Raw genomic sequence first — 13,334 nt, forward strand, 5'->3', positions numbered from 1 at the left:
AATCTGAAACTTACTGTGGGGTTTGCTCAGGTATCCTCTGTTAAGCCCTTTTAAACTGTGGTAAATACACTAGTGCTTAACGCAGCTTGATAAAAGGGCTCCTAAATGTTTTATAATGATGATTTTTTTATTTCCTTATTTCTATTATCACACTGTATCATGGTAATTGGTTTATGAAAAATTTCAATAAACAAAAAAAAGTGTATCACTTATTAAGGCAGTGAGTATAGCTTTTGTACTACAGGATACCAGACCATCTGGGATGTAAGATGCTGAGGGATTCAACATGCTGGATGAGCTACTGGAAAATGAGATGTTCTGTCAATTTTCATAAGAACATAAGAATAGCCTTACTGGATCAGACCAATGGTCGATCTAGCCCAGTAGCCCATCTCCACAGTGGCCAATCCCGGTACCTAGTACATGGCAAAAACCCAAAGAGTAGCAACATTCCATTCTTAAGAGAAGGTGTGAACTGATGCTGTTGCTGGGATTTGGGAGGGAGAAATGATGTTGCTGGGACCTGAAGGAGGGCTAGCATTGTTAAATTGTGTCTTGGGTTGTTGAATGGAACTCACCTATACATGCTTCTTTCTCTCAAATCAATCAAACTGGAGATTCTTCAGACAATTGAATCTTGGATGGCAGAATTCAAATTGAAAATTAACACAGAAAAAAAACATTTATTTTTTTTTTGCATCACCAAATTTAAATGAAGATGTTACATCTATTGCTTTAAATCAGAGGTCTCAAAGTCCCTCCTTGAGGGCTGCAATCCAGTTGGGTTTTCAGGATTTCTCCAATGAATATGCATGAGATCTATGTGCATGCACTGCTTTCAATGCATATTCATTGGGGAAATCCTGAAAACCCGACTGGATTGCGGCCCTCAAGGAGGGACTTTGAGATCCCTGCTTTAAATGATAAAGTCAATAGCATCCAGCCAACCATAAAGATACTTGGTGTAATTCTAGACCGAACCCTTACCATGAAAAATCAGGTTGACTTGTTGGTTCAAAAGGGTTTCTATACTCTATGGAAACTAAAAACTATTAGATCATATTTTGATATTAATTCCTTTCGACTGTTAGTTCAATCATTGGTCCTTAGTTAGCTGGGTTATTGTAACATCGTTCATCTTGCTGGAGCTCAAAAAAATCTTCAAAGACTGTGCATAATTCAGAATGCAGCAGTTATACTGATTTTTGATTTAAAGAAGTATGATCATGTCACCGATTTCTATCGTTGATTGCATTGACTTCTGGTTGAAGCACGGGTTAAATTTAAGTTTGGCTGTATTTGTTTTAAGGCATTAACAGGTCTAATCCCAGAGATCTTATGGAATCTTTCATCATTACAAATTCTAAACATTCTAGAAAATCTCATTCACTATTCTCGTTTCCTTCTGCAAAGGGATGTAGATATATGAAATTCCAGGAACGATTGCTGTCCTTCCAGGCAGCCTCATGGATTAGGGATCTGACTCACATATTTACACTTTCAAATTTGTATCAACAATTTTGACGTGCTTTAAAGACGCATCTCTTTATAGAATCTTTTGGAAGTTAGACATTGGATGTTTATTCATTTGTATTGCTAATCTCTGTAAACCGCATAGAACTTAATGGTATTTGCGGTATACAAGTGAGTTTTTATGTTTATGCTTAAAAATTTTTGCAACACAAATGAACCAATAACCCCTAATTTTTGCAACCTCAGAAAAAAAGCACCTAACTACCTGAAAAATAAATCCCTACAAATCCAAACTATAAACTCCTAGAATCAGAAGCCCTAGTTAATGACCAGATAAATGATGAAATGTTAGAAATTAGAAAAGTCAACAAATTCAGCAACACTACAATAATGGATGATTTCAATTATCAATCAGATCAATAAAGGATAGCAGAAATAGCGACAAAAATATAAGACAAAATATTTTGCTAAAACATGTGTAATATTCAGCTCAGCATAGCAACTTACGCACTATTACTATTATTACTTAGATTGTCAAAAGAAAAGGGGACTGAAAATCAAGGACATGCTACAGGCCATTGTAAATGTGGTTATTGTTCCATTTGCATATTGACAAAGGAAGTCACACAATGGCAAGATGTTAAATCAAGGCATGTGTTCCAGGTCTAAACATTTTACAAATTGTTCCTCTGAAAAATTAAATTAATTTAATTCAATGCTCTTGTGGTCTCTGCTATGTGAGCCACACATCAAGGATTTTTACAACTAGGATTATAAAAAATAGACATTGTGTCACCAAGGATAAGTTGCTTGAACCTTTGGTTAGACAGTATTTTGAGAAAAAATACATTTTTGACACTATGACCCGTATTGTGATTGATGCTGTTAGTGATGGAGAGGGATATACAACGGATTGTGTGACAGAAAGAACAAAGATAGATTATACATTATGAATAGTTGAGCCAGAAGGTTTAAAATGCATATTAAATAAGGGGCTTTTTATTGAAGGAAAATGATGGGTATTTCTAATATATACTTCATTCTGGTTTGTTTGTAAGAAGATATCAACTTCTGATTGGTTAGTTTGAAAGATGGCAGTGGTGATTTCTACAGTGGCCATCTTGGACAAAGTTTATCTTGATGACTACAACCCCCCCCCCCCCCACACACACACACAGTAACACAGTAAACGATGGCAGAAAAAGATCCTTATGGACCATCCAGTCTGCCCAACAAGTTGACCAGAGCCTTGCCTACCTTGGGTCACCCATGCTTAAATGCTGGTTGTGAAGTCACCACCATGCCAAACATGATGGGGTTGCTATGTGGCGTATTGCTGACAGTATTCAACTTACCAGCCAAGATGCTTTCCCCTCCCTCCAAAGTTACACAGTTCCTCCACTCACAGTATGTGACAAAATGATCCACACACTGGAGTTGTCAAACTTTCACTTGACTCTCGCCACATGCAGGACACAAACCGTATAAGTCTTTTCTGGCATTGGGCTCCACTCCTCCATATTGGATTTTCTTTTTCTCTCGCCACATGTGGGACACAGACTGTAAAAGTCTGTCCGGCATCAGGCTCCACTCCACCATTCTAGATTTTCTTTTCCTCTTGCCATATGTGGCATACAGACAGTACAGGTCTATCTGGCATCAAGCTCAACTCCCACTATTCTCACTCAAGGTAATACCTCAACGGCTATGTTGTATTTCCATCTTCTATTTAAGTATCCCCTGTGTCTATCCTATGCATTTTTGAATTCGTTCACAGTTTTGGACTCTACCACTCCCTGAAAAAAGTATTTTCTGACATTACTCCTGAGTCTACCTCCCTACAACCTCCATTTGGGTCCTCTAGTCTTATCACTTCTATGTCTCTGAAAGAGGTTTGTTGGAATATTGATACCTTTCAAGTATTTAAAAGCCTGTATCATAGCACCTTTCTCTCTTCTTTTTCCAGTGTATATGTATTCAGGTCCTCCAGTCTCTTCTCATAGATCTTATGGCACAAACCCTGTAGCATTTTTGCTGCCTTCCTCTGAACCACCTCAAGTCTTTTTACATCCTTGTAGAGATACAGAGGGGCATAATCAAAAAAAGCGTCTAAGTCCCCTTTTGGCCTAAGTCCCTAAACGTTCAACCCAGAAGCAGGGAAAGTGTCCATAACCAAAACAAACGTCCATGTTTTGATTATGGCCTTCCTCTGCATAAACGCCCAATCTCCACTACGTCTACAAGTACCCCCACAGCACGTCTACACTTTTTAGCCATAATGAAACAAAAACACGCCTAGGCCACAAACGTCCAACAGAAGGGCTTTTAGGCTAAGGAGGAGCCAGTCCTTCGCCTAAAAGCTGGATTCTGTAACCGTTGTCTGTCAAAAACAACACCGGTTACAGAATCCCCCCCCCCCACAACGATCCAGGCAGGAGGGTGCCCAAGCCCTCTTGCCATGTTAAACCGCAACCCCCCCTCCCGACAACATCGGGGCAAGAGGGAGCCCAAGCCCTCTTGCCCCGCCGACTCCCCAACTCCCCAACAATATAGGGCCAGTAGGGAGCCCAAGCCCTCCTGGCCCTGGCGACCCCCCCTCCCCCCGCTAGTTGATCGGGCCAGGAGGGAGCCCGTTCTCCTGGCCCTTGCGACCCCCCCCCCAAGTTGTTCGGGCCTGAGGCACATGGGCCCAACCCGACCATGTGCCTAAGGCCCCACCCCAGGAGGGGCCTAAGGCTCTCGGGCCTATTCTGATTGGCCCAGGCACCTTAGGCCCCACCAGTAGGTGGGGCTTTGGGACGGATGGGCCAATCCGGCCTCATTCCGTCGTTGGCTGCCTGCCGGACAGGCGGGTTTGGCTCCCATCTGTCCGGCCAACTAAACAAAGGTACAGGGAAGGGGGTGGGGGTGTCGTGGGAGTCGGTCAGGGGGGTTGCGGGTCACCTGGGGGGGTGGTCGGAGGTTCTTGGGGGGGGCAGTCATTGGGGGGAGGGGGGTTTGCATCGAGGGCAGATGGACCTGGGATCCCTCCTGCCTGTAATGTAGTGTGGGGTGGGGGTCGCCGTGGCCAGGAGGGTTTGGGCTCCCTCCTGGCCCGATGTTGTCGGGGGGGGGAAGGATCGGCAGGGCCAGGAGGGTTTGGGCTCCCTCCTGGCTCGAACAACTAGCGGGGGGAGGGGTCGCCAGGGCCAGGAGGACTTGGGCTCCCTCCTGGCCCAAACAACTAGCGGGGGGGGTCGCCAGGGCCAGGAGGGCTTGAGCTCCCTCCTGGCCCGATATTGTCGGGGAGTTGGGGAGTCGGCGGGGCAAGAGGGCTTGGGTTCCCTCTTGCCCCGATCGTGTCGGGGGTGCCGCGGTTGGCTGGGGCAAGAGGGCTTGAGCTCCCTCTTGCCCCGATGTTGTGTGTGTGTGGGGGGGAGGGGAGTGATGCATCGCGGCAGGAGAAATGCCTCATCTCCCCTACCGCGATGCCATCACTCCTCTACTCGAACTGCCGGGGGTCACGGCAGTTCGGGTAGAAGAGTGATGGCATCACGGTTGGGGAGATGAGGCATCTCTCCTGCCACGATGGTTAGGTTGCTGGGCCGCTGAACTGATGGCGCCAGCGGCCATCAGCTCAGCAGCCCCTTTTTCGGCACTTAGACCTGGTTTTATTTTGTCTAAGTGAAAAAGGTCTAAGTGCCGACTAAACTGTATTGGTTATACCTGTTGTACGGCTAGGTGTAGGTCAGCCCACCTCCCGCCCACTGCCCGCACTTTCCCCTCCTCTAAACACACCTCTTTTCTCTCTGTGCGTTTAGAGGCAGGGGAAAGGCCTAAGTTGGTTTTAGATACGTCTAAAAACCAGCTTTGGTTATGGGTACTTGGACGAGCAGGCTTTTTGGTCGTCCAAGTAGCCATTTAGGACACTTTTTAGACGTTTGTTTTTTTTATTATTATTACCCCCACAGCCTCCAAAACTGGACACCGTACTCCAAGTGGGGCCTCACCAACAATTTGTACAGGGGCACCAACAGCTCCTTTCTTCTGCTGGTTATGCCTCTCTCTATGCAGCCTAGTATTCTTTGGGCAGCAACCATTACTTGTCACGTTGTTTTGCCAACTGAGATCTTCAGACACCATCACCCCAAAGTCTCTCTCTTGCATGTGAGTCTCTCACCCTCTAGCACATACTGTTCTCTTGGAATTCTGCACCCCAAGTTCATTGCTTTATGTCGCCTAATGCCACTTCCAGCATTAGCCATGCCTACAATGATGTTAGGCGGCATAAAGCACCTATGGAGGCATAATCTTCCTTTTCCTTCCTGGAATCTTAACACCATATTACAAGGTCTCAGTAGAGCTTCTTATGAGCCCTTAAGGGAGAGCTTCCCTTCTGGATCTTACAGTCAAAATGTTTACATTAGTGAAACTAGTTTCCAGGTTACAAGCTCTGTCCTACAGGGAAGTTTACTGAAGCAGGGCTCTCCTTTTTCATGGTTCCATCCTTCTTACCAAAAGTAGTCTTGGCCTTCCACATCATTCAGGAAATCCATTGGCCTGATTTCACTATGAGATCTAAGAAAAAGGATAAAGAATTGCATTTGCTGGATGCCAAGCAAGTGCTTCTCTGGTACCTCGAAGTTACCAATGAGTTTTGTGTATCGGATCCCCTTTCTGTTCTGACCAATCATGCCAAGAAGTTTCAAGTTTCAAGTTTATTAAATTGTTTGATTAAACGCTTTTCCAATTTCAAAGCGTTTTACATAAAATAAAATAAAATAAAATAAAGAAAGGGAGGCCAGCTCTAAAGCCTTGATTTTCAGATGATCACATTGAAAGCACACTCCTCTAGAGGAGTTGCTACCTCATGGGTGGAGACTCGGGCAGTTTTGCCGAAGGACATCTGTAAAGCAGCTACTTGGTCTACCCCTCATACCTTTACCAGGTTCTATAGGATGAACGTATCAGCCAGAAAAGATGCTGCTTTCATGTCCTATGTTTTGAAGGCAGGCTCAGTGGGCCCACCCTAGACTCCAGGAACTGCTTTGGTACATCCTTAGTAGTGCTGCTCAATTCAGGAAAAAAAATTTCGATTTGATTCGATTCAGCCTATTGAATCGATTTTTCGATTCGATTTTCCTGCCCAATTGGGTGGTTTTTTCCAAACATCCTGGTGGGTTTATTTTATAGCCTCTTCACCCCCTTTGCCCTCTCCTACCCACACTGGTCCTGTGGTGTAAACAAAATAAACAAACAAAAAATACTTTTCCTCTCTCTGTTAAATCCTAGCTCACATTGGCGATCCAACACCAGCTCTCGAAGGATACACATTTCAAATCTGATATATTGTAATCACAAAACAGAAAATTAAGATTATTTTTCCTACCTTTTGTTCTCTGGTCATTTTTCAAATCATGTTGGTCCCATGTTGGTCTGGTTGTCTTCTGATCAGACTCTCCTTCTTTCTTCTTTCTCTGTGCTAACCATTCATCTTCCATCTCTGCCCTCCCCTTCTGTTTCCCTTTCCTCCCCCGGAGATCTGGCATCATTCCTTTTTTTCATCTCCATCCCCCTGCAGCTGCAGCAATGGACCCCACCATCCACCATCTCTCCTTTTCTCAACTACCCTTTCATCTAGCATCTCTCTTCTGTGTCCCTGTCCCTATGTTCCTCTCCAGTAGTGTCTCCCTTGTGTCCCTATTCCTATGCTCCCTTCATGCCCAGCATCTTATCTCTCCCCATATCCAGCTTCTTCTTTCTCTCTTCCTTACCTCCTGTATTCCCTTCCCCAGGTACAGGTTTTCTTCTATTATCTCTCCTGCTATCCTGCACCCTGCCCACCTAATTTGGAGCAGTATCTGTCCCTCTTGTACCCGTCCCCTTGTAGTCTTGCATTTCTTCTCCCTCTCTCCTTTAGTCCAGCACCTCTCCTTTGCTTTCCTCCCCCTCTTTTTGGTTTGGTCTATATTTTCCCTTCACTTCACCCCAGGTCTGGCATCTCCCCTCCCCTCTCTTACTCCTTCCTCCTCCTCACTCTGCACAGGCCTGCCTCCCTGCTGTGAAGGCCTGCTCCCTGCCACGAAGACCTGCTCATCTTGCAAAGGCCTACCCCTGTCGTGAAGGCACTCTTCGGCCTGTTCCCCGCCGCGAACGCCTGCTCTCCCTGCAAGCCTGTATCTTCCCCCTGCTTCCCCGCTCCTACCTTATGGCTAATACGGCAGCCTGCAGGATCGCTAGTGCTATAGCGATCCCTGCAGCTGCCCGTCGTCCTCAGTGGCACGTTCTCTCTGCTACAGTCCTGCCCCTGCTCTGACGTAAAAACCACATTAAATTAATCCATATAAAGTGCTTGTGTGATAAATTGCTGTCCAGTGTCACTTTAAAATAACATAATCAAGTCTAATATGCAATCAAGTCTAATATTTCACTGTCCTCCAACCCAAGCTGGGTTTCATGTTCGTCTTCAGGGAGAACAATGCCTAGGAGAAGTTATCGATTGGCTGAAACCTTCCCAGGAACTCCAATTCTCAGTGTGTCAGCAGGAACTACGCAGTGATATTTTTTTAAGCTTGTCATGTGATTTTAAAGCGACACTGGACAGCACTTTATCACACAAGCACTTTATATGGATTAATTTAATGCGGTTTATGACACATGATAGTTAAATGCTGGACAGAAGGGCAACAAGAGAGTAACATTCAAGCCATTGCACACTGTACTTCATGGAAGGCAGGGAAGAATAAAGTGCAATGATGGTTCCAGAACTATCGTGGTCTGAACTGCATTAGCAATGACCTGGTGGTGGCACTGAGCACTTTATGATTATTTATTTATATTTGTAAAGCGGTTATTTGGTCATGAATTGAATATTCAATATAAGAAAACTGTATTTTGAATGAAAGTGGCACTATTGTTAGTTGAAAGAGAGGAAAGGAACATTCTCTTACCCCTGTGAAAGGGCATGCTGATAAGACAGGCCTTCAGCTCCCCATGGCTAGACCTAGGGTATCTGATATCCTAGGTGAACCTTCAACCATACACTTCCACAGGGCAGCTCAAGACCCTATTCCCCCCTTCCCCAGGGTAGTTCAAAATCTTATCCTCCTCCCCATGAACAAGCATCTTCCCTTCTCTATCGCAAAATGTCTGCTCTTCCTTTTCCTACCCTACTTTCTCAAGGAGTTCAGAATTTGGTTTTCTATACCCCCTAATTAGTTTCCCAGCATCTCCCTATCTCCTTCCTCCTGTTGGGTCTACCTCACTCTTCCTTCCATGCGCTGCTCTGTACCACTGCCATCCAGGTCTGCAGCACTAAATAAGAATTCTGCAGTCTGTGCTGGACTTTGAGCATCTGTGCATGCTCAGTACATGCCACATTCTGGAAGGGAGAAAGGTAGCAACCCTTAGGATGTACAAATGCTTAAAGCCTCACACTAGCCACAATAACTATTATTTAGTTATCATGACTGCTGTGCTGCTGCCACCCCCCCCCCCCCCCAAGCTATGCAGCCCAAAGCAGGTGCCTAGTATGCCTAATGGTCAAGATGACCTGGTGCCTTTTACATTGGTCCTGAATAATAATAACAATAGTAAAAGAGCCCTTCAGATTCACAACAGTAAATTGCTTATGTGAGAGGAACTTCCACAGATATTACATATCTCTCCAGAAACAAAATTAAAGATAAAAAACACAGATGGAAACCTAAATTGTTACTGGATCTGATAAACCAAGGGTTTTCACTTCTGTGTCCAAGGAGAAATCCCATTTAATGAATCTGACCCAAATTACTGGTTTAATTATTTCTACTTTTTTTTTCTCCATATGCCTGTTTTAAGCAAGTCAAAAAATGCTGCAGACAATGGAGCTGGACAATGTTTCAGGGTGTTTCTAAAATCCATCCACTAAATTGTTGTTCTGTTTGGGGTTTTTTTTTTTTTCCTTTTTGTTCTATTTCTGTAAATGGCTTTAGAGAATAGGCATGCTGTGATTTATAATTTTCCTAGAAAGCTCTTTTGCATAGTCTGCAGTTTTATAACTAGGTCAAGCTGTAAGACCTGCAAAACTTGTCGGTTGACAAAAACAGTTTATTTGCAAACAGAACACATGTGAAAAAAAAATTGTTTGTCACCAAGGCTTTATTGTAACTGGTAACTTGCACAATTTATAACCAAACAGCAAAAAATAAGGTTTCATATGTATATACATACGTATATGTACAACCTTGCACAGACCACTGGACTGTACACAAGGTACTAGTGATCAAAATACAGACTAGTCGTAAGAATGTTTTGTGCAGGGGGAGGGGGGAAAAAGAAAAGACGCCATCAACCAGACATTATGTGAAAAAATTACAGTGAAATGATGTCACAAGCCCAGTGAAAATTCAGCATTATACAAAACATACCAGTCTACTGCAAATGACATCTTTTAGACATTAGGCATTTGTTTTCTTCAGTAGTAACTTAGCCAGAGTCTGAGGCAGAGATCTGTTGTGTAGCTATAAGCCTCTTAAGTGAGGCAACCTCTGCCGATAAGTTTGCTATGCCTTGCTTTAAATAGAAGCTCTCTGATTCGGAGGCCTTATAGACATTGTCCTTCATCTCAACCGCTCCACTATTACACATAGCCAAAGTTTTATCACTGGGTTCTTTTTGGTGCCAATGACCTGGCTTTAAAGACCAATCCTGAATATTAGTCACTTGGACGGACAAAGGGGGAAGGGATGAATGGACAAGGTTATGTGCATTGTGTTTGTCAAGATGGAAATATCGTTTAGCAGACATGTCGATTGGTGATGGTGACTTCTGAGTGGTGTCAAACTCATTATCGGTGGTTTCCACTTTGACCATCATGGCTTTAGCCTTAATTCGGAGTTTATGAGGCAGTGCCGAAGAGTTCACCTCTGGTACTTTTATGACCGTCATATGAATATTTTTCAGTTCAACTGGGGAATGAATCGGACCTTTGGGAACCTGCTGCTCATCTTCCCCATCAGATGACTTTCCCACAACAACTTCATCCGCTTCAGATGTTCTTGGAGAATTGCTAGAACTACTATTAATTTGAAGCAAAGGGGAATGAGAGTACCCAGCAAATGTATTTCCCATGTAGCTCTGATATATGGAAGCTGCATAGGAGCCACTGTCATCCCTTACTTCCCTTGAGTAGTTCTCCATTTCCATAGGTTCCTGCTTTATAATTTGGAACTTATTTTCAGAAGCTGTGCAGCTGTTCTGAATGGGGCTCTCTCGAGCATGCTCTCCAGAGGATGACTCTGATATATCAGAAAGGGAACTTTGTGGGGAATGTTTGATTACAGAAATGCAACTATTCCCTACCAGAGGATGATCATCTACGAAAGAGTTCATGTTTGATGTTGAAGGTGGATAATCCTGGAAATACGCAGCAGTTGAGCTATTAAGCTTCTGTATTTCTTGGGCATAAATTGTAGAACTAATTAAACCAAATTTTAATTTCAAGGACAGTAGCTCAGTTTTTAAGTTGGAATTCTCTTCGCCTAATGCAACAAGTTTATTCTCTAACACCATGTCATTCAGTCGCCGTTTTTCACGAGACCTCTTGGCAGCTTCATTGTTTTTCCGTCTTTTTTCCCAATACATGGCATCTTTCTTCTCATCTGGAATGAATTCTCGTTTTCTCCGGCATGCCATTTTATTTGCTTTCTGGCTATTATTTTCGCTAAACAGGTCGTCACTGGAATCCACAGATTCTGATGTGTCTGCCATAGGAGATTTAAGTACGAGGACGTTGTCCATGTTGCTATTTGTATCAGAAGACGCCAGCTCCTTTTTAATAGACTGCATTGTCCTCAACTGCATTAGAAAAAAATCTCAGTTCCTGAGTGAGCAAATTGTTGCTTCTTAGACCATGCCAATCCAATGGAATCCGCCTGGTTTGAAATCTGTCTAGAAGTACCCTCTTCTCTCAAGTTGTCACACGATAAGAACATCTGAACTTCATCTTCTTTTTAGGAATCACTTGCAGCTTCTAAGTGACCTAAAATAAAGAAAGACATGATATATTTTACTAATCAAGGATGTACAGGCAAAAATGAAATGCTTTAATATTCTGTGTCATTTGTAGTTCTTTTTAAATTTTAGGTTTGAGAGCAATTTCATTAACATTGTATATATTGAACAATAGTACACACCATCACTTAATAGATGCCTGTAAGTATTTCAATAGGCACCGTTTGAGCAATCTTGAGCAGTGGAAGGGCATAATCAAAAGAAACGTCTAAGTCCGTTTTCGTCCAAGTCGCAAGTCGTCCAAATTAAAAAAACAGCTTAGGGCACATTTTCAAAAAATACATACAAAATTATTTCCGTTTTGAAAATCGTCTACCTATACGTCCTGCCGATCTGATCGTCCAAGCCACTAAATCGTCCATCTTTATACCACATTTTCATCAAACTTTTCATCCAAGGCAAAAATGCCTAGAAATAGACCTTTTGGACGTAGGAGGGGGTCTACAAAATGATGGACTGGACAACCACCTAAATAGTGGGGCACCTTACAGGGTACTGCTGTGAACTTCACAAAAAGGGTGCCTGTCATCATCTCACTACAGCTCCCTTATAGATCATGGTGAGCCCCCCAAACCACCTCCAGAATCCCTTAGACCCACTTATCTACCACCCCAATAGCCCTTATGACTGCAGGAGCCACTTATCTGCCAGTACAAAAGGGTTTTGGGGTGTATAGGGGAGTGCACATGTTTCAATATCAATGCAGTGATTACAAGGACTTATGGGCATGGCTCCTCTTCTCCATGGGTTCCTAACCCACCCCCAAGATGGTTTAAGATGCCTCTGTGCAGCACGACTAGGCTTTCCTATGCCAGGCTGTCAGGTGATAATGTTCTGGAGGCACAATTTTCAAGTTGTGATTAATATTTTTATGGGGGGGGGGGTCAGTGATCACTGGGGTAGTGTGTGGGGGTCTGTATTATGTGTTTGCAGTGTTTATCTGGTCACTTTAGATGGGTTTTAAATGGTCTAAGTCACAACGTCCAAGTTCCGTCTATGCTGTGCTGTATAACTTTCGGTTATATATGCAGTATGACTAAGTCTAAGTCTGCCCACGTCCCACCCAAATCCCGCCTTCGACACTCCTCCCGAAACTCCCCATTTAGCTATGGTCATTCAGCGGCACTGTGAAGGCCTAGGTCGTTTTTAAATACGTCCAAAACCCGGTTTTACTATCGGTACTTGGACGTTTTTGACTGATGATCGTCCAAGTGCCGACTTAGGCCAGTTTTTGGACGTTTTTCTCTTTCGATTATGAGCCCCTTATTCTTCAACAGGCGCCTACTGAAGAAAAAGGCCCCTACTAAGCATTTCAAGGGGTGCCTACTAAAGCAATAGGAAACTATGGAGCATATTAAACAACGGTGTGTCCTATTAACAACACTGATAAAACCTCAAAATATTGCTTTTTTTTTTCCACTGTCATTTCAGGGTAAAAGTGATACGGAATGACAGAGAAAACATTGTTGGCATTGCTCATGTTATTTTAAATGGCTGCCTATCCCTGCTCATAGATTCTGCTTTTAAACCGCACACCATTGCTTTCAGAATATGGTCACCTATATTTGGCAAAGAACCTTGTCCAAGTAATCAGACTGTTGACATAGTAACTCTGAGGTAACTATGATGCATATAGTGGATTGTTACAATATGCAGTTTTCTCTTTGAGTGGGATGCTTTGTCTAATTATATTGCTCTCTGGAGCCTAAGCTGCTCGCAAGTCACGTTCTGTTATATAACAGAAGTACATAGAGCTTCTTTGTAGTTACACATTAGGACGGCTGCAAATTACTCACTAAAAACCTCAGACACCATAAGGATGGTTTAAG

General features: G+C 43.4%; 1 protein-coding gene across 2 annotated transcripts in view; it reads right to left on the reverse strand.

The window, feature by feature from the left end:
* Positions 1 to 9,573: 9,573 nt before the first annotated feature.
* The window catches only part of NFIL3 (nuclear factor, interleukin 3 regulated), a 47,269-nt gene continuing 43,508 nt past the window's right edge, over positions 9,574 to 13,334 (reverse strand). For both annotated transcript variants that reach the window (XM_033928943.1, XM_033928947.1), the window contains one exon: positions 9,574 to 11,473. In XM_033928943.1, coding sequence (XP_033784834.1) covers positions 9,919 to 11,295 — 1,377 coding nt within the window. In that variant the 5' untranslated portion in view covers positions 11,296 to 11,473 and the 3' untranslated portion in view covers positions 9,574 to 9,918. The remainder of the gene's footprint in view (positions 11,474 to 13,334) is intronic.

The sequence above is a fragment of the Geotrypetes seraphini genome, chromosome 1, assembly GCF_902459505.1.
Source record: "Geotrypetes seraphini chromosome 1, aGeoSer1.1, whole genome shotgun sequence".
NCBI lineage: Eukaryota > Metazoa > Chordata > Amphibia > Gymnophiona > Dermophiidae > Geotrypetes > Geotrypetes seraphini.